Source organism: Pygocentrus nattereri, chromosome 14 (assembly GCF_015220715.1).
Source record: "Pygocentrus nattereri isolate fPygNat1 chromosome 14, fPygNat1.pri, whole genome shotgun sequence".
NCBI lineage: Eukaryota > Metazoa > Chordata > Actinopteri > Characiformes > Serrasalmidae > Pygocentrus > Pygocentrus nattereri.
In genome coordinates this window covers 7,088,086-7,110,617 of record NC_051224.1, presented here as the reverse complement: position 1 = coordinate 7,110,617, position 22,532 = coordinate 7,088,086, and the positions used below count along the sequence as shown (strand labels likewise).

Below are 22,532 nucleotides of genomic sequence, written 5' to 3'. Positions count from 1 at the left end.
TTTAAAAGTTTACAGGAGTGGTATTCCCGGCCAGTGAAATGGAATCCCTGTTCTTTCCTTCCCTTTAATATTTTAATAGATATGAGATGTGTCAAAGAAATTATTTTCATGTAGTCCGTATTAAAGGGTTTGTTTGAGTCGAGTGCCAACCTTTCCTAAGCCAGTGTTTTATATTTATTTAAATTAGAAGTTCAGACAGTGTAAAGCCAACGAGTAAGTGGAAAACTGTAGCTTGCATTTCACCACAGTAATTTAAACTAAGTTGAGGAACAAGCTTGGAGGGTTTCTTTTGTGGAATGTAGTGTTCACTTATATTTATCTAATTTATTTGGTGACTTTCTTTAATAAGCTTGTAGTGTTTATTTTTTTGTATTTATTTTATTTATTTATTTTTTTTTTTTTTTTTTGCGGGGGGGGGGGTGTTTTATTTGAGTCTGGCCCTTAAATCCTTGTTAATGTTTTTGTGTTATGGTTGTATGGATGGTTTTCTATATTCTAGACTGTGTACTGTGGGCTTAGTAGATCAGGCCTACACACTAATGCAGTTAGCTATTAAAAATGATCAGTTAGCTAGCCTAGCTAGCCCTTTGGTAAACCCTGCTAGCCTAGTAAGCTGCAAAACACTAAAATTAGTTATAATTTATGTACCGGCAATACCGTACCTGGTACAGTGCATTCTGTGATGATGGGGAACATTTCACAGTTCACTGATTGGGCATGGCTAAGGGACAAGCGATCTGTTCCCCCAAAATCAGTTGACCATTAGACACTGTAGGTTAACACCTTCCTTCTAGTCAAAGCCGTATTAAGTGTTAAGACTCTTTTTACGGCCATCAAGGTCATAAATGCGCTCTGTGTCTTGCACCATGCTGCGGAGTTTAGTCATCTGTTCGTTGACGTTATCCTCCATCCACTCCTCCACAGTGTCTGGATAGAAGATGGCCTCCATCTCCTTCCGAAACGTCTCCAGCATGGACTCCCAATCATCCTGCAGCCTACCAGTAGAAAGACAAACCCGTAGTTTATCGTACAAGGGAATTGTGCCTGCAGAAGTCCAAGAACATATGTAAAGTGGACATTTGTGTTTCCAAATTCCACGTTCTGGTAAGCCAATTCATGTTCACAGCTGTTGTTAAATACTCTAAAACCGCACACATGACTGCACAAATCATTTTAATTCTGTATTAATGCTCTTAGTACTGTTATATTGTGGTTACCTAATTATATTGTTGGGTAGCATTTGCAAGAGCTTATAGTTTTCTCTTACAGCTGCTTCCTTTTGTATTGCACTAAACCTATGCCTCATTATATAATCCAGTATGCCAAGCTAAAAGGTTTAGAGGATGGGTTAAGGAGACAAAGTAGAAACAACTTCCCAAACTAATTTTAAAGTGGATGTGCTTTTAACTACCCACTTATAAATATGAATGATTTAGTTCATGTGAAACTGAACGCTAAGTACAAGTTTCAAAGTGTGCACCATATAATGCTTTATCTACAAGGCTCAGTGTTCTCTACATAGAATATATACAGTACATGTTTTATAAACTAAAATCTGTGTTATTTATAAACCTAGTCTTATGAACAGATTCATGTTAAAATTCTCTTTACAGAAGTAGTGTCTCTTGAATTGGCTCCAAAGTTTCAAACTATTTAGACTATTTTAGAAAAGTGATTTCTAAATGTGTAACTGCTACATTTTGCACAAGAATAAAAGTATGTTGGTGTAAACAAACCTACTTTCTCAATTTGGTTTTAAATTGTCTTAAATTCCGTGGGTTTGCAAAGTTGTACTTCCGCAGGTAATTGCTGAGAGAACCTCGTAGAAAGCTGCAGGACATCACGCATGCAAGCAAACAAGAGAAGTTTTAGGAACATGGCGGCATTATTGCAGTCTATCCGTTAAACATAAAGAAAAAAGCAGTAATTGATTATGGATGTGAACAGTGCATTTTACAAGCACTCACTGGTCTGTCATCATTGAATCAATAGAGCTCTGCAGTTCAGTGTGGATCTTTCGCACCTTGTGGTAAATCTCAGCACCCACAAATGACCCACTGCCTTCACTGGAATTCGTGTAGAGAAGGGACACATAGCAGACAGGCATTATCAATATAATTACATATATAGTATGCACCCTTATATAACTTGACATATATACATATATGTAACACATTCACCAGTTTTACATGTCATACATGATTCAAGTGCAAAAAAAGTACAAAACTGCTTACCATATATTAGGATCCAACTTAATATTGCAGCCCAAAATATGATGTACTGCCTTTACGGCCTCTTCGTTAAATGAACCTGACTCAAACAAAAAAAACTTGATGTTTATGGTGCTTCACTCACTAAGCCTCACATATCCATTGAGATGATTTGTCTGTGCTTCTAGTACTTACCATATTTCAGAGTCTGTAGACAGACAGCCAGAGAAGGGATGGCCACAGGCAGCAGTTCACATAGACGTGTAAAGTGTTCATATCTAAAAAGAATTCCACCCATCATTAGGTTAATGACTAACCTCTTTGGCTTGACGCTTGTTATTCAGTTATTAATTCTTATAAAGGTCTGTGCTCTTTTATTACATTGTGTGAAAGTTCTTTAAACTTTAAAAAACTTTGACACCTCATTTACTTTGCTTTTTTCTAGTGATGCATAGTTAGCTCTTTAGTGAACTTTGCTAGCCTACAAGCTTAAAAAAAGACGGTGCTTTAAGGGTTTTTTAGTAAAGAAAATGGTTCTATATAGGAACATGAACACTCAAAGAACCCTTTGCATAATTAAAGGGTTCTTTGCATCAAGAAAGGGTTCTTCAGATTAAGTTAAGTTTAATTAAGTGATACTTTTTTGATCCCACAACCGGGGAAATTCCACCTCCGCATTTAACCCAACCGTGAAGTGAAACACCACATACACACTAGTGAATACACACACACACTAGGGGGCAGTGAGCACACTTGCCCGGAGTGGTGGGCAGCCCTATCCACGGCGCCTGGGGAGCAGTTGGGGGTTAGGTGTCTTGCTCAAGGACACACCTCAGTCATGAGCTGTCAGCCCTGGGGATCGAACCGGCAACCTTCCGGTCACAGGTCCAGCTCCCTTTTTTCTATAAAAAAAACTTTTTACAGCGGTTTTGCTATTGTTTAGCACTCTATACATAGAACCAGCTTCAGCACATTCTCCATCAATCTGAAGAATCCTTTCATGATGCAATTTCAAAATTTTCAAAAATTCCTGCATAATTAAATGGTTAAGATGTAAACTAAGTCATTCAGAGCGGTTTAGTATAAAACACTCCTTTCTGGAGAAACTTGCCAAGTTCGAACTGTTCACAGTGGTGATGATAGAAACTACGTTTCCCTTACAAGTAATTACATGGAATCTTATTAATATGCTGTCTGATGTCTGAGACATTGCTCTGCTGTAGATTTGTGACTAAGTTTTGGGCTAAAAATATTGTAATCAATTTATTTTAATCTGCGGGGGGGGGGGGGGGGGAGTACATGAAGGCTGTTCTAAGGCAAAATAGTCCACAAAGATTTATTTATTTTTAATTTACCACTATTTTATCAATATTATATTCACACTCACACACACACATTTTCTAAGGCGCTTATCGTCCTGTGACGCAGGGGGAGCTGTGGCCTATTGCAGCAGCCATTGGGCAGAAGGAAACACCAGGACATAATACATATTTTTTTAAAAACTGTATTACTACACTTCACTGGTGGTTTTGGATAGTAATTAAAATGGCTATACTTGTGTTGTAGACATCAGAACCCCTTGTTTCTAACATTACCTTTGTAAAGAAATCTGAGGGGGAAAGTTCCTCTACAATGAATAATTTCACATCAAAACACTCTGGTGGACTTTGTTTATACTTCAATCACTCAATTATGCAGACATTTTGAAAAATCAGTGGAATTCCCCTTTAGGATTTTTATTCTTATGCTTGTATAAAGCAGTCCTTTAAAGAGCAAGTCCACAATTCTTTTGGCATTTCTGCAAAACTCATTCAGAGTGGTCTGACATGAAAATATTCATTGCAGAGGAACTTTCCCCCTGAGATTCCTGGTGTTGTGGTGATGGGAACCAGGGCTGTTTTTTAGCAAGTACAGCCATCGTTTTATTACCCCAAATTAACAGTAAACCTACACATGTTTTCTGAGTTTTTCCATATGTAGTGTTGATAATGGCAAATTAGTGGTAAATATGAAAAAATGTGTTTTCTTTGGAGATCATTTTGCTTCAGACTATTTTGCTTCAGCACCTTGCAAAAACTTCATTTTAAAACTATTGTAAAACAAGGTCTGAGGCATTAGGCAGCATAGTCATAGAAATTTCTTGTAAAACCTTTCTGTGGGGTAGCGTTTAGAGGCATTAAACTCTAGCTCTGGAAGTTTCTATAGAAAGGAGTATTTTAAATCAAACCACTCTAAACAACTTTTGAACAGACGAGATTCCCATTTAAGTGTAGACTGTATTATATACATGCAAACAAAGAGTACTAAAGAAATTGAGAAAATCTATATCACAGCAAATTACATCACTCGCAAATATGAGAAAAAATCATATGCAAACCTTTGCCAGCCTGTTATGGCAATGCCTTGAAAAGTTAGAGAAGGGTACTGATCCATGGAGTCCATGACTTTAAGCCAGGATAGATGATTGTCTAAGTGATGTTTCAGTGGAGTCCATCTCTGGTCAACCCCTGAAGTGCCTTTAAATGAGCTCGCAAACCAAACACCTAAAAATCCAGCATCCCGGTACTTTTCCAGTAGCTTTGCTGCAAATTAACAAAGTGTTTTTGGTCAATCGTCTGATGGCACTTTTCAAAAATGGCCTAAGACTTTTATAAAATGCTGAAGTCTAGAGATTACATCTATTTAACTGAGTAAAAACAGAACAAACACTGAACCCACTCATAAAAGCCTTACCTAGGCTTTGCATATCAATCTGTGGATTGTAGTTCCATATCATAGGGAATGCAAGTTTTGGTACATCTGAGGCTAGAAAATACAACAATTATGGCAGTTATTATAATAATTACATTACAACCAATGAGAGATAATAGCAAGGGAAAACAATATTAGGGCACTCATGTCTTCCACAATAGAGTAACCAGTAAAGTAGGCTTAATAGTTCACGACAAATCTAATTTATGCAATTTCCTTTTACCCAAATATTGATCAGCCAGACCTGTTTGGTGTCTTTTCTTCAATAGTTTTGCACTGGAGCTACAAAGCCAATTCAGCTCAAAGTAATGGAAACTTATACCACACTAGTTACTACTGTGCCAATGGTCTAATTCATCTCATACCTCAAAACATGTTCTTAAATAATCTCAAATAAACTTTCTTAAATGGTTTCTGACACTGTATGACATGCTTTTATCTAAGGGTAGTAGCTGCCATCTTTGAACCTGATTCTTATTTACGTTTTTTATGGATCACAGGCACGTCATACTGCGTCAGAAAACATTGGCTGTCAATTCAGCATGTTTAAAGGCACATTGCACAGTGCAAAATTGGGGGCTACAATCTATCTATCTAGTGCAAATCTAAAGAAGTAAACTTTACATGCCAAATGTTTTGACTGATCAACTTAGGAGTGGTTGATATGATGATATTTTATCGTTATTGTTATAATATAAGTTAAAATACATAATATGCATTTGATGTCATCATGATACTCACCAACTGCAAGTTTTATACAGTTTCAAAATATTGTAATATGTTTCATATGCCATGAAAAATCTTTTTTTCCATATCACCCACCCCTAGCTCCCACATTTGGGGTAAAGGGGAAACTGTGTACATTTGATTTATCACTAAATCATCACTTTAATCGGGTAGCAAAGCTATTTCATCCGCAGCCTTCCCCAGACATACTTTGCAGGGTGGGGACGCTGATCTTTCTGATCATATCGTCCCAGAAGATCATTTTCATTCCAGGTCTCATCTCTGTCACTAGATGGCAAACGTTTGACACATGGCTGAGGTACAGTGCTCCCACGTCTCCATTATTCTTCTCCAACCAGCGTTTTGAGTCCTCGCTCTCGCCAAGCTCGTAAACCTGAATGTTTTGTGCAAACAATGTCTCATTCCTCAAAAACTGCAGGGCTATAATCAAAACAAGTATACCTGGATGAAATACTTACAAAAGAAGCTACATGAATCACTTGAATTTCTGCTTTAATTACTCCGAAAAATAAGGTCTGATCTTAAAAGTGTCAAAGAAGGCAGTCTACTTAAACTAAGAACTCGCACACTAATGCACTTCTTATTCTCAACACGGAACAAATAGTTTAAACCTTCACAATCCAGGATGGAAAAAGTATTTGAGATCCTTTGTTTAGCAGCAATAAACTCCAAACTGCAGCTACTGGTTAGATTAACACAATGGTTTGGGAAATTCTTAGGCTATGTTTTCTTACAAAGCTGTTAAATTTTGTAAAAATAAAAATTCTGAGCATCTCTCTTAAAGTCATTTCACATCATTGCAGTCGGTCTAAGGTGTGGATGTGACCATTCTACAACACAAATGTTCCCCTGTTTAGTCCTGTTGTGCTTTGCAGAGCATTAAACGGAAGAACATTTGTGTTTGGAATGACCATTCTGTTGTCTACTTTTGTTTAAGCCACTGACATGTTACATTCAGTTAAGCTTCTTGACACAATTTTAAATAAGTTTTGTGTTTGATAGCAATCCACCCGATGACAGCTGGGATAGGCTCCCATCATCTCTATAAACTTAATCCACGATTACTTTGGCAGTACATATTACTATAAGACCAAAGCAAAGCTATGTTGGGCAGACTCATCACAGAAAGAAATGCTTTGGTGGGAAAATACACTATATATTCTATACTATTGCAAATTATTCACATATTGTGATCTTACATAGAATAAAAAAAGTATAAAGTTAGGCTTCGCAAACCTCATCAGCTCCAATGTGGAAAAACCGTGCCTCTGGGTGTCTCTTCAAGATCTGCTTTAGCATATTTTTAAGCAGCGGCAGGCTATCAGGGGCTAGGGCGTTCAGGCTGTTGGGATACTTCGGCACCTCCCTTAAATGGGCATACTTCTCATGTTTCAGAACAAACTAGCAGAAAAAAAGATTCAGGCAGTTAGATACAAAAACCTGTAGGTGTTGTTATTGCTTTCCAGCACTCTTTTTATCTGTTTGTGTGAAAGACTGGACAAAATGTGTAGAACAATACTCAAGTGAGATCAAGGAAATTCAAGGAAATTCCACCTCCGCATTTAACCCATCCCTGAAGTGAAACACCTCACACACACTAGTGAACACACACACACTAGGGGGCAGTGAGCACACTTGCCCGGAGCGGTGGGCAGCCCTATCCATGGCGCCTGGGGAGCAGTTGGGGGTTAGGTGTCTTGCTCAAGGACACCTCAGTCATGGACTGTTGGCTGGACTTTTACCTGGGGATCAAACCGGCAACCTTCCGGTCACAGTGCCAGATCCCTAACCTCCAGCCCACGACTGCCCCAAGTCAAGTCATACGTCAAGTGATATAATTTTTTTTTTGGATATTAGGTGCCATGACATTTTCTAGGGTGAAATGACATAGATGTTGTAGCTCAGTGTATGCCACATGCTGATACTATGGCACAGCAAAGTCAAGCTGGTTAAGCTTCTTACTCCAGTTTCCTGTTTCACCTTAATTGGTGCAGCAGTTACATTCTGGTGCCTGTGCAGATCAGGATTTTTTTTGCCTTAATGTGTAAACTCAGATCTGTGTGGACAGGCAAATCAAATCTTTTCAAATCAGAATGCCTCCGGTTGTAGGTAAAAAGATCAGATTTGTGTTCAGAGCAAATGATACCTTAATGATGAAGATTTGTTCTGCTGGGTAGTTTGTTTGTTATTCATGACACACATGGTTCATTCACACATTACTCATTACTCATTAGGATGTGCGCATGGAGGTCATTATCGGTCACAGGTTCGCTTACATTAATGGCAAATTGCATGACTGTGAACCATCATGTATCTAGCAAAAAATCTGAACTGAGCAATGAGGGCTTGTAATGTGAAAGTAGCTTTGCGCCAAAATGTATCTGCTACACCGTTGAAGATGGAACAAATATGTTGACATTTTGAACATGAAGAGTGAACACAGACATCCCATGTTTTATTTGAAGAGTGTGATTATAATTAGCATATAGTTTAACTTGTAGTGACTCACTAACAACCTGATTAAGCTGCTGCTCATACTGAGTCAGTGATGTATCTATGATTTCCAGAAGGCTTAGAATGACATTTCTCAATGTAATTAGTCCTGCCTTATCAAAATTTAATACGTGATTCATTGATATTTAACATAGTCACTTCATAATTATGCTGATGGTTGAACTAATACAATGGTTTTCAACCTCTGAGCTGCAGAACTCCAGTGGGCCATTATGATACTTCTATGGGACAATTACCCTTTAAATATGACAGATGTTATTGATTATTTGCAAAAATTAAGCATCATAGTTTTATCGAGCTCATTGATTGTTATGCCACAGTGCAAGTTAGGTATGTTTACATTTTTGGTTCAAGTCAGCATAAAACATTTCAGTCATATGGAACCACCATGGACAAATGATTAAAATTAGGGTCTTTCAAAGTGAAAGATCCTGATGCTGGGCCATCTATAAGTGGAACGGACACCATGTCACAGACTAAGAATCCTGAGAAAATCCAGCATAAACCAAAGACGGAGAAAATACAGCAGTGGCTTCACGTGAGTGGGAACTGAAAACAAGTGAGGACCACTACGTGCTGTTTGTTCAGAGGTCTTTTCACATGAGGCTTTGAAACCCAACAAGTTACACCATCTCTCAGAGTCAGATTGATCTGATTGGGTCGTGGAAGCTTTTGTGGTCGTTTCTGTAGACCACTGGTTGCAAAAGTTTGGGAACCCCTAATCTAACATGTTTGACCTTATCTTCAGAGCTCAAATTTCTAACCAATAAGAGAGCTTGCTTGGCTATATCTACATAGATATCACAGAGAAATATGATTCCGGATTGGCCAATTTTCCACTGGATGTTTCAAGATGTTTTAACCTTTTTGTTTCTATCCTAAACTTAACAATGAAGCAAACAGTACTGTAATACTTGAGTTTAAATACAAACATGGCTGTAATATCTAATGCCTTTTTATAACTTCTTATAGCCACATATTATAATGCCTTATGGTTGCATTATAATATGTTGGGAATGAGGTGCCCAGGTTGACCCAGTGCTTTTATTGGGGTGGCAAACTGCTATGGGAAAAAGTGTGTGGTAATGTTCAAGAGAATAATATTTACGTGCTTTTAAATGTTTTCCAAATGTACAAAGCCAATGGTGGCTGCTTTCTTGAGCAAAACAAGCAAAAACAATGTAGCATCAGATCATAACTGCCCTAAAGGAAGTAATCTTTTCTGTGGTCTCACTTTTGAGAATTGTGGTGGCCAGATACGGGGCAATGTTTCTAACAGAAAGTTTTACCAGCCGTCTTTATAACAGACGGCACTTAATGGAATAAGGTTATATAATTGTTTACGTATGTCAGTTATCATGATGAGCTTATGTGTCATGTAGCCTTATGAAAAACTTCCCTACAGTAAACTGTTAAACAGTATTGCAATTTTGATGTGCCTTCCAATATAATAAAAACACACTGAAGAACCCTCTATATGACACAGTTGGCCTGCAGTGTTTTTGGCCAAAATTGTTTACATTTGTTGGATCACATGCACTTAGAAGCATCTGTAATTGTGTTCTGTCAGGATGTTTATAGAACACGACAAAACAACGTTTTGTACACACCAGGGCAAATTGGATGTGTTTCTTTTGTCTGACTTTTCAGATTGACAGCTTAGATTTCTACAGAGCCCCGCTGATGACATCCTGTATAAATAATAATGCATGGCCACGCCTTATTAACATGTGGGAACGAGATCCTAATGCGTGGCCACGACTTAGTAAGGCGTGGGAATGAGATGATTAAGTAGTGGCCATGACTTAGTAAGGTGAGGGAACGAGATCACGGCTTACTAAGTTGTGGCCGCACATTAGGACCTTGTTCCCACACGTTAATATGACATGGCCACGCATTATTTTTATTTATACAGGATGTCACCAGCGGGGCTCAATAGATTTTAAGCTACTAGTGACCGAATCTGATTTGTATGGTCAGACTGTAGTCACATTTGCTTGCATAACCACATTGGTTGCTGTAGTAACGATGCACAGATGCGTATGCTGTCCAGGTAAGGGCCAAACTTAGCAAACTTAACACTGATAACTAGCTAATAGATTGATGGCATCATATTTCAGAACCGCATTTCACTTTTTAAGTACAGCATGACATTAGTGTAGGCTGACCTGGTCAACAGGCTACTAACTAAGCTAGGCTGTAGCAGTTATATTCAGAGACAGGCTTTAAATTGTACTCTTCATATTTAAGCTGTAATATGTGTTTTTGCATGTTAGTGTAGCAAGATTTTATTTTGAGTAACTCTGCAGCATTTTATTGCTCTAATTATTGTGAATGTTACACAATGTGAATAGAATCTGGCTTTTGGAATAATGCAAAAAAAAAACAAAAAAAAAATAGATTTTGTTCAGTCAGTAACTATTTATGGTTGGTTAGTGTAGTGGTTAACACCTCTGCCTTCTACGCTGTAGACTGGGGTTCAATCCCCACCTGGGCAAACACCCTACACTACACCAATAAGAGTCCTTGGGCAAGACTCCTAACACTGCCTTGGCCTCCCTGTGTAAAATGATCAAATTGTAAGTTGCTCTGGACAAGAGTGTCAGCCAAATGCCATAAATGTAAATGTATTTGTCCAACTGAAATGTAAAGCCACTCTGAGTTTAAGCACGGCACTATATAAATAAAATCTGTTAACGTTATTATTAAAATGAAAAAAAGCTTCTTCACTTACCTCTAGATGCCCAAATACCTGCATTAGAGGGATTAGCTCAAGTTTATTGAGGTTCGCCAGAGTCTTGATTTCCTCTATATCCTCCACACTGTTACAGTTAATCAGATGCAGGTCAGAAGCACAATAACACAGCAGTGCTTCTCAAACCAGTCATCAAGCCCCACTGATGGCCCACATTTTTTTGCTCCATCTGTGTTGAGAGCTGAGATGTGGCTCATCTGGGTGGTCCTGGGAACTGGACTGAGAACCACTGACTGAGTATAAACTTTGAATTTGACATTTAGCAATAACACAAGCCCACCTGTAGGCAAACGGTGACTTTAGAATCTCAAGTTCTCCTTCATAGGGAAACATGTCCTCATACTCTATCAAAATACCATGAGCGCCCAGAGAGGAGAACAGTGGAAAAATCTGCAATAGCCAGATACCACAAAATGAGCCAGCCTACTCATTTGAATCAAAACACAACAAATACAGACTTTTTGACTACTTCCTCACCTGCTTAAGGTAACTGACTTTGGGGGCAGCACCCTTAAGGTCTAAGTGTACTAGACGAAGAGGGCCTGTAGATGGTTTCACTGGGACTTCTATGATTTCTATCTCTTCTTCTATATTTGGTTCTGGTTCCTTCTTGACGTTTTCTATCACAGGCTTCTTCTTAGCCTCTTTAGGCTCCACTGGTGAATCTAAATTGTGAGGTTCTTCTGGATTTGGTTCCGGTTCCTTCTTGATGATTTTTTTCTCAAGGTTTTTTTCGGCTTTTGGAGGCTCTTTTGGTGCATCCAAATTCTCAGGCTCAGGAGTATAATTGTTCCACCAGAAAATATTTGTATCCATGTCCATGATTTTTGAGTTTATTTTTACTCTTCCCTTGTTTGAACTGTAAAGAAAGAGTTTCAAAATTGCAAATAAGAGACAACAACATAAAAGTTCATGTAAAGTGTTGGGCGAGTTCCTTAAATGGCCTGAGTGAGATATTGCAATTTACTGATATACATTGTGTGTAAATTTCGAAGCAATACAGCAAAAGAAATGGCCCAAAATTACTGAAAAAATTCTGGTTCTATTGACTTACAATAAAAGTAAAGCAGGTTTTTTCCTTCTCCTATAAAATTACCATTTTGGAGCTATAAGTTTTCGATCCGACAGCAGCGATATTATATATTATTATAACATTGATTGAAACCACAACAAATTTCTCAGATGCTACATTCACTGCAATTACATTTCCTGGCAGCCACGTCTTGCTCAGCCATGGTGTCCTGTTTCTTTCACACCTCGGCTCATCTGCATATTGTTCTTAGAAATCTTGTTTATCTCTGCACTGACCAACTGCCAGCCAGGTCTGCTTCTAAGTGTATTCAGAGCATTCATGCATGTCTCTTGGAGCTCCGACGTAGAGCAACCAGATAGAGAGGTCAAGGTGAGATCAGACATGGACAAGGGAAACCATTTCTTACAGTCTTATTGTAACATCATTCACAATATTGTACAGCTTTCTTCATTCTTATGGAGTCATCGCTATTCAGCGCTATTAAATCGTTTATAAAAAGAGCATCTCAATGAGGCTAAATAGTAAAGATAGGTAAAGGTTCTCAAGATTGCATGGGCAAATAGTGCCATAATTCAAGATCACGGTCAGCCAATACTGGTTTTCTGCTCGTCCCTTGTATACAGAGATTTTTCCGGATTTTCTGAATCTTTCAATGATATTATGTACTGTAGATGATGAAAGCCTAAAGTTTGTTGCTATTGTTGCTATTCAGCCTCTCTGGGATGCTCCTTTCATGCCCATCTAAGTTACCTGTTGCAAGTTAACCTTATTATCTGTAAGATGTTCCACAAGTTGTGTTTTTTTTAGCATTACATTTTAACTTTTTAAAAATGTGCTGCTAGCATCAAATAAAAAAAATAAAAAAAAACAATAACATTTCTTTCTTTCTGCATTTAATGTTGTCTTTGACTATCTTCAACCAGCCAAGGCAGACAAAGCTGAAGTTAGTTTCTTGTTCTCCAGCTTATTAATGTTTTACTGATGCACCAGAATGTAACTACTATACCTCTTAAGATAGACTAGATCATTAAAAAAACTGGCAAATTAGAAGCAAACTTCAACTTTGTTCAACGTGGGCTAAACACTTTACTCAGTTCAAGAGCTGGACAGTGGAGGTTTTGTGTTATTTTTTTTTAAATTGACAGTTATTACTTTTAGCAAGATCATAGATTGTGTTAAATAGAACTATAGAATAGAACCATTCCAGATATTATGCATTTTACAACATGAAATGGAACTGTTTTTGATTCACAGCAACCCCTGAATCAAAAAAATGTAATGTTAACCTGCATATCGTGACACCGTTATTAGAATACCACCGCTCCCTGTAGAACTCCCACCCAAGTTTTGAAACTACTGAAACTACTATAATACGAAGCATCACTCTGTTTCAGAAAAATGTGTTAATCATAGACTCACCTGGAGAAAAATTTCATTATGACAAGAGTCACCAAGAAGAGAACTATCAGTTTCAACAACTTGAAGCTGTTCATAGCTCTGTCCCTAAAGAGACAAAAGAACAACCCAAAAACATGTGATTGCAGTTACTCTGACAACAACAAGATAAAGCAACTTTTCTACTGACTACAGACTGGTTGAGCAGGATGCAGTTTGCTTTTTTAGTGCTTGTACATGACTGGTGGATTAAAACTGGTTGCTAACACCATTTGAAATCTACAGCACTGGTAGCACTTTAACAGAACAATGAGGGGATGTTAGTAGCACACCTCAACAAAACTGTTTAACCCCTTAATTGGCTGGCAATGGAGAGGAAAGCACTATACAGGTGCTTGTGGATCTGCCACCAGAACAACATAATGGCATAATGGTGTCATGCAGGTGCCGGATGTGTAATCAGTCAAGTGGCTGCCCTCAGAGCGGTGAGTGCTAAAAGGAGAGTGGATAAGCATGTTGGCAGCAGAAATGAACATGATGGTTGGGCAGTCAACCTCAAGAAATCTGCGCAGGAAGAGTTGGTGCTGGGACATTTCTTGAACATGCTGCTGCTGGAGGAGCTGAGAAGGCACACCAGTCAGCCCTCAAACAGCAGCCACCAAGACAGAGAACTCATTCTTGGCATAGAGACACTGCGACGAGCACAGTACACACAGGAGGAGGAGCTTGAGGAGGAAGCAACCTGCCAAACCCCCGAGTGAGCTGCAGTGGAGCGACTGGTGTGCTGGTGGTGCAAAAGAGGCGACACCACATCAGGCAAGGCCAGCAGATAAACCAGTTAGGAAGATTGCTGTTGACACAGACTTTGGGTCAAGTGCAGCATAGACAGGAGCCAGCTCACTGAATTCATTGACACCTACGTTGCTGCTACGCCCAGGTATGCTTCCTCAAATAGAGAGTGGCCCACTTGGGAAGCAATAAGAGTCCAACATCTTCTTTGGCACTAACGCTACAGAGGAGAACTGTAAACACTCAAAAAAAACCCAGCAACATTTGCATAAATAGTATTTGCATAGTTCAGTGGTTATGTTATAGGAAACCTCTTGCATTCGCTTCAACTGGTGGTAAAGTAACAGAACAGTCCAACCTGAATTCCATGCTTTGTTATGATGATTCTTGCTGGTCTAGATAGCAGCATGCCAGCATCCAAAACATATATGCTATAAAAACATCGCTGTTGTCGAGGCAAAACCTCGTATCTCCATTTTTGGTATTTTTCAGTTTTTCACATAATTTCAAAATACCTGTTGCCTTTTACATTGTGTGTAAATTTCAAGATGAATGGACTGAAAGAAACAGCCCAAAATTACTTGGAAAAATGTCTGATTCCACTGACTTACATTAAAAGTAAAGTAGGTTTTCTCCTTCTCCTGAACAGTTACCATTTTGGAGATACAAGGTTTTTTTCCGACAACAGCAATATAGCTGGTTTTGCAGGTGGTCAGCCAAGTTGGTTTATGCTGGTTTTTCTAGTAGTGTCCTCTAATGTTAGAAGTCATAGAATCTTTATAGGACCCTTATTGCTAAGCATGTACTCTCTTTCATAAACAACGTTAGACAAGCCTGTGTAGTTTCTCTCTCTGATTTCAACAGCTGAACTGGTAATTGTGGTTTACAATCACATCAACATACTGACTGTTGACTTTATAAGTGAAGCTGCCCTAAATGTGCTACATTGTTATTCAAACTGGTAACAGCTGAGGGTATTCGCAATGATGTGCGAGTCAAACATTCATAGTAAATTATTCACTATGTTTTACTTACTGTGAGGTGTCTGTGCTGGAGTGCTGTCAGCTCAGGTGAGTAAAGGTTTTACCTCGTGCTTGTGAATGAAACGCTGAGCCGTAAGACAAGTCTGAATGTGAGAGACTCTTTGTATGAAAAGAGTTTAATCACTCCTCTCTTCACTGCGCTGTGGCTTAACAGGTTTAACTCTCTGACAGTTCTATGGCTGGGATGTGTTTGGCCACACCCACCGCAGGGCCACTGTTTTGTTTTCTCTTATCAGAACAAGAAAAAAAAATCTAAAATGAAAAGGCTAATAGAGAAAAGAAAACACAAGCTTCACTTTGGCTTTGACTTTTCTTCATCAGATGCAGAATATGTGTCAAAAATAAACGTATTTCTTTTTCATAGCAATTGGCTACATATCTGACAAAATGAAAATAAAAATGCAAAATGGATAAATCAACAGCAAAGTGACAGTTTGTGATTCAGTTTTCAGCGTGGCTGCCCTTTAACCAGAGAGCTTGTAAGGAGGAGAATTCCCAATCTGCAGTGTCTTCTGCTTTTCTCAAACAATAGAGGGCGCTCCCAAGTGAGTCCAAAATGAATGGGTTGATGTGGAGCATTTGAGCAAAGTCATAGTTTATAAATGCTTAAACATTTTTAGTGTAAAAGAATACAATCATTTCCTGAACACAGAACAGCATAAAACATTTTAACACGGCTGTTATGTTTTTAAGAGCTTTTAAACTCGAATTATAGGAGTATATGTCCATGACATCTGTGAGCGCATACAGCCAATGAGCTGCTCCGCTCATCAATCAGTCATCATGTTCTAGCAGTCATGCCTGCCTTCTGCTGCCCCAAACCCGTTTGCTGTCGAAAAATTATACTTTGTACAATTAAAGAAATGTTCTGGACAAGTGATTAGAAACTATTTTAACTTTTCGTTTTTAGCTGTTGAGCTATATTTACTCCTATTCATTGAGGACTCACTCACGAGCACCCTCTACTGTTTAGCAGTCGTATTATTGATATAATAGTGGGAATAGGAAGTGGCCAGGCTCCTCATTTTTCTTGAGACTCGAAGTCATTTAGCTTGAGGCATGATGGCAATTCTGATGCGGATGGCTGAGGATGTCCTAAAATGTACCCCGCAGCCCCAACTAGTGCTAATCAACATATGTTTGCATGTTGGTCAGTTTGAAAACGAAAACATAAAGTGGCAAATGAAAAGTGAATCTCCAGGAGGTGGTGCCGATGTTTGTTTGCATTTGCCTTTTCATTCTGACAGTTAAAGCGCGTCCACGCCGGAAACTGAACCACAAATTGTCACTTGGCTGTTGATTTATCCATTTTGCATTTTCATTTTAATTTTGTCAGATATGCAGCAAATTGCCATGAAAGAGAAATAAGAATGTAAACCTTGCATTTTATCTTAGTTTTGACACGTATTCTGCATTTCACAAAGAAAAGCCAAAGCCAAAGTGAAGCTTGTATTTTCTTTTCTCTGTTAGCTTTATCATTTTAGATTTGGCCATGAAATACTAGAATAACGACATTTCATGAACAAATGCAAATATGGGAAATGCTTCAGAAACACTGATAAGCAAGTCACAACACAACAGATGTGTTTCTGGAGAACACTCAGAGAGGACGGGAGCCATACAGACTATTAAATTTTGTGCAGCACAAACATTCTCCGGTAAAAGCTGACTTTCATTTGTGTAGATTATTGCTGTCACAATATCATAATGGAAATTAGTGTAAGTGTAAGTAAACGTTTAACTAGAAGTACCAGTTGACTACCACAGTACAGCTGTGACATGTCAGAAAGCAAACTAGAGGCCAGGTTAACCATGCACTAGGGATGTGTACTTCAATTCAACAATTATTTGATGTAATGTGGTCTATTTAATAAAAGACTCCTCAAATGATCAGTTCAGAGCCACAATGGAACTTCTTAGTCCAGAATTTATTGCTATAGAGACCCTGCTGAAAAATTCAACAAAGACCAGTTTAAGCTGTTTAAGTGGTTGGAGGAAAAAACAACACTGCAGCCCAACCATCCAACTCAGGCAGAGATAGGCATATGCTGCTTAACAGGCTAAACCACTATACAAGTTTAACCAGTTTGAGCAGTCTGGGTCTTTTTCAATCATAAAAAATGCTGCTGGGCGTGGAGAGATGTGAACAACCACAAAGCAGTCCAAGCTCTGAAGCAAAACAACTGGTTTTAATTTCACACCAAAAAGTAATTAGCAACTACATTCTAAAATGCAGGATGAAAATTAAGTTAAAGTTTTTTGAAAAATATATGCCCATTTTGATTTTTATGCCAGCAACACGTTCCAAAAAGGTTGGGACAAGGTCATGTTTACTCACCTCTTTGTGAGTAATGTGTTTCATCACCTCTTTTTTGAACAACATTCTGTAAGCATTTGGGAACTGAGGAGACCAACTGCTATAGTTTTGAAAGTCAAATGTTTCCCATTCTAGTCTGATATAGGATTTCAACTGCTCGACAGTTCTAGATCTTTTTTGTTGTATTTTTCATTTCATAATCTGCCACTGGTGACAGGTCCTGCAGTCCAGTTTAGCACCCAGACTCTTTAAATATGGAGCATTGCTGTTGAAGTACATGCAGAATGCGGTTTGGCATTGTCTTGCTGAAATAATCAAGGCCTTCCCTGAAAAAGACGTCGTTTGGATGGCAACATATGTTGTCAAAATATGTATATCGCTGCTGTCAGACAAAAATGTTTTACATTTTTCAATTTTTGGGATAATTTGAGAATAACAGTTGGCCTTTATGTTGTCTGTAGATTTCGTGATGAATGGACTAAACAGACTGACCCAAAAGCGACTGTAATAACTGAAATAACTGAAATATCTGGTTCCATTGACTTAGATTAAAAGTAAAGCATGTTTCTTGCTTCTCCTGTAAAGTTACCATTTTGGAGATAGGAGGTTTTCTTCTGACAACAGCGATAAATTTTTTAGCATTAATCGTGCATTCACAGGTGTGCACGTGACCCATGCCATGTGGACTATTGCACCCCTATACCTTCATGGACGCTGGCTTTTGAACTGTATGCTGAGCAAAGCGGTCTTTAGTCCGGAGGACACAGCGTCCATGATTTCCAAAAAGAATTTCACATGTTGATTTTTTGGACCACAGGACACTCTTCCACTTTGCTTCAGTCCATTTTAACTGAGCACAGGCCCAGAGAAGGTGGTGGCATTTCTGGGTCATGTATAAATAGGATTTCTTCTTTTTGGTCTAGAGTTTTAACTTGCATTTGTGGATGCAACAATGAACCGTGTTCACAAGCAGCAGTTTTTAGAAGTGTTCCTGAGCTCATGCAATAATTTCCACTGCAAAATCATGTCTGTTTTTAATCCAGTGCCACCTGAGGGCCCAAAGATCATGGCCAGCAAATATTACTTTCTGGCCTTGTCCTTTTTATACAGAGATTTCTCCAGATTCTCTGAAACTTTTAATGTAATTATGTACTGCAGATGATGAAAAGCAAAAGGTCTTTGCTATGTTACATTGAGAAATGTTATTCTTGTATTGTTGCACTATTGCCCATGCAGTTTTTCACAGAGTGATGAACCGCTGCTCATCTTCACTTCTGAAAGAAAGTATCTCTGGGATGCTCTTTTTATTCCCATATATGTTATTGACTTGTTGCCAATTAACCACTAGGTGTTTTTTTAGCATTAGACAACTTTAACAGTCTTTTGTTGCTCCCCGTTCCAACTTTTTTGGAACCCTTTGTTGGCATGAATTTTAAAATGGGCTTATATTTTTCAAAAAATAATAACTTTTCTCAGTTTCAACATTTGATTTGTTGTCTTTGTACCAATTTCAATGAAATATAGGGTTTAAATGATTCACACATCATTGCTTTTTGTTTGTTTACACTTTAAACAACATCATGACTTTTTTGGAAATTAAGTTGTAAATAAAAGTATTATCATTTGAACATGAACAGAAAAGTGTACATTCATGTCATTTACACTTGTTAACATGTTATTACATGTTACTCACCTGCATGGAACTCTATAAACAGAACTAGTCACCTGTGCTAATACTGTATAGCCCTACTTTTTAGAAACAGTCTCACACACAGAGAAGGAGTTATTTGGCTGGTGAGTGATTTTCTCAGCATGTGTCACGGCGTGAGTGGTGGTAAGGCTGCCAACTATGTCTGCCCAAAAAACTAGACACCGTCATACCAACAACCAATGGTTCACTTTCCCTACAGACAAAAACACCTGTCCATTAGACAAGCATAACAGAATTAGAGTAGGTGTTGTGAAACAGGGCTATGCATAGCCCTGAATGATTTAAATACCTTCAGAAACTTTGAGAAGAAACAACTGCTTACCTGGCTGCTTGATACTGCTGTGTGCTTTGCTTATGCTTGCTTTCACTCCCTCTAGACTCAACAAATAAGCAGGGTAGTGACAACATTGCTTTTACCATACTTGGACCTTATCTACAATGCAATTTCATTTTATTTGCTTAGTGTGCCTCAGTCAGAGGCTGGAATTACTCGTAGCTAATGCGAAAGCATACCTGTTATAGACCTTATCCCTACCGAATTTTCCATTTATATTTGGCATTTCCTTTTGCTGTAGCTACCGGTGGTCTCTGATTAATGAATAACTTGGACTCTTCACTTCACCACTGTAACTAACAGTGTGCTTTTTTTTATCAGACCAAACATCCTCCATGTGACTGAATACTCGCTCTGCATAGGCATTCCTGACTAGAATGTAAAAAACAAAGGCAACTACTTCCAACAGTTTAGTGGATTCAGTTGCCTGAACTAGGCCCACTTTCTGTCGGGGTAAGGTCTTTTGGAATGGTGTGAAATATTTAATTCAGGATGAGTACATCACCATACACGAGCCTCAGAATCTCAGAACAACTGAATTCAATATACACCTTAAGCATGAAGGCCTCCACATCATACTCTGCAGAACTAAAGATGCTATTAGCTGTTTTCACAGTGTTATTTATGGTGTGCCACTTGCAACTGCACTTCAAAATGCATAGGTTGACCCTATATCTCCATGTGGAGAGAGAGAGAGACAGAGAGAGAGAGAGAGAGAGAAAGAAAGAGTGCTTGTGTATGCATAAGTTGTGTGCACGAAAGAGAATAAGAGAGACAGGGAGAAAACGTGTGCTTGTAATTTCTGTAAAAAAAAAAGCTAATTTTGACTTATAAAATTAAGTAAACTGTCTGTTTTAAAAGTAGTAAGTAAGTTAGTAATAATAGTAAGTTCAATCTCAGACTTATTACACACTGAGGCTTATTATTCAGTAACTACAGGGACTTCAGGCAAGGCAGATTTGTTCATATAGCACCTTTCATTCACTGCTGTCATTGAAAGTGCTTTAAAAATGAGACAATAGAGTCATTTAACAAGTAAAGTAAGAGAGAATAGAAATGAAAAACATGATTAAAACAATGGATTTGGAAGCGAAAAAAATATTTAAATCAGAAATCAAATCAGAAATTCAATTGGGAAATTAGGATAATAAAGTGTCGTTACTAGAGAAAAGGGCTAGAAATGCTAACATTGTTTAAACTGAGACAAAAGCTGCTCAAATAGAAACGTTTTAGGCCTGATTCAAAGTATCCAGTGTTGGGGCCTTTTCTAAAATTCTCTGTCCACTGGTTCTATTTATGAGCAGCATTGCCGCTAAACACTGCTTCTGCATGTCAAGTCTTAACCTTAGGCAGGACTAACTCAATAAAGTACTGAATCAAACAGTCCGAGATATTTGTCTTAAGGTTAGCTTAAAAACTGAGTGAGTGATCTTGAGGACATGGAAATAAACGCTACCTTGGAAAAACAAAAAAAGACAAAGATAAAGGAAACACACTTCTACACCTGCAAAGCAAATAACAATGAGAATTATGTCTACAGTTGAAAGCTCAAATACACCATGTAAACAAAGAAGGCATGCAATGGAAATTCAAGTGTGAGTGCTGTGCCTTCTCTAGCTGAGCTGTCTCATCTCAACAAAAGGGCAGTTCAAATGGATGAAGTGGTGAAATACAACAAGATGCAAATTGAAGGGCTGAAAATATCTTTAGATTACTGCCATCAGGTGGCTGAACTCAAAAAGGAAAAGAAAAACTAAGCACAAACAGCTGCACAAAACAGTTGCTGAGATGCAAAAATGAGTGACCAAACTGGGCAGATACAGCTGAAGCTACACCCTGCGAGTGTATGGAGGAAAATATAAAAGCTAATATAAAAGACATCTGGCGAGCTGCCCAGCCAAATGGCAAGAGAGATGAGGGTGAGGCTGCCATTTATGTGGTTCACAGCCAAAAAAGAAAGCCCGAGTCAGGAGCCACACCACCATCGTCAGATTCATGTCCAGGTCAGCGAGAGATGCATTGTGGAAAGGCTCCAAAAAGAATGCGTTCCTCAAGAGCAATCACCTTTAGGTAAAGGAAGGTCAAAGAATTGTTCACACCTTTGTGCACTTGAATACGTGTAGGTTCTGTTCTTAGCTGAAACCAAATCCCAATCCCGGAGAGATTTAGAATTATTAATGAATTTTATTTGATCTTTTGTGGTTTAGAAAAGGAAACTAGTGTCCATCTGATTTACCAGTGCGAAAGTGTTTTGGATTGATGTGGAAAATCATGTAAGAAGAAAAACTGGACACTGCATTACACTGGACGTTTCAGATGTTTTTATTTATTTTTCAATGAACAGATTAGGTGTTAAAATATTATGGGTTATTATGGGATAATACTAATTTCCTACATGAGGTTAAGGATTATGAGACTAGTTAAAAAAAAAACATTTAAAAAAAAGAACCCAAAAAAAACCACAACTTTTATGCTCAAGTCAAGTCAAGAGGCAAGTCAAGAGGCTTTTATTGCCATTCTGTCTATGTACAAGTAAAGAGTGGAGTGAAATTACATTCCTCCAGGAACATCACGGTGTGTAATGCATTAGGCGGATGCATAAGCGGAGATGAGCAACTTTTATTAAGGGCAAATCCAGGGTCGTGGTCAAAATGGTCCAGGTTCAGGCTGCCAACACGAAGAGCAGGAGGGACAGACATGACAAGGAACACAGAAGTTTATTGTTTCCACAAATTCAAAATTAAACAGTAGCTAAATGAAATTATCAAAAAAAAAATCTGAAAATTTAGAGAACCCTACGGAGCCCCCCTGTACAAATAAAAATAATGTGTGGCCACGACTTAGCAAGGTGTGGGAGTGAGATGATTAAGTCGTAGCCACGACTTAGTAATGCATGCGAACAAGATCCTAATGCATGGCCACGACTTAGTAAG

General features: G+C 38.4%; 1 protein-coding gene across 3 annotated transcripts; it reads right to left on the bottom strand.

Moving 5' to 3' along the window:
* Positions 1 to 418: 418 nt before the first annotated feature.
* Positions 419 to 19,829, bottom strand: zgc:113333 (beta-N-acetylhexosaminidase). Of its 3 annotated transcripts, XM_017705873.2 has the most exons (15): positions 19,779 to 19,829; positions 19,588 to 19,638; positions 13,430 to 13,513; positions 11,455 to 11,836; positions 11,258 to 11,367; positions 10,957 to 11,044; positions 6,945 to 7,109; positions 5,898 to 6,081; positions 4,944 to 5,015; positions 4,588 to 4,792; positions 2,406 to 2,488; positions 2,235 to 2,310; positions 1,968 to 2,066; positions 1,741 to 1,830; positions 419 to 995 (listed from the first exon to the last, which is right to left on the bottom strand). In XM_017705873.2, exons 1-15 carry the CDS (start codon positions 19,823 to 19,825, stop codon positions 806 to 808), a joined length of 1,926 nt encoding a protein of 641 aa, XP_017561362.1. In that variant the 5' UTR covers positions 19,826 to 19,829; the 3' UTR covers positions 419 to 805. The 3 variants fall into 3 exon arrangements, with proteins under 3 accessions (XP_017561362.1, XP_017561364.1, XP_017561363.1); XM_017705875.2 differs by lacking the exons at positions 19,588 to 19,638; positions 19,779 to 19,829 and adding an exon at positions 19,248 to 19,267; XM_017705874.2 differs by lacking the exons at positions 19,588 to 19,638; positions 19,779 to 19,829 and adding an exon at positions 15,230 to 15,373.
* Positions 19,830 to 22,532: the final 2,703 nt, after the last annotated feature.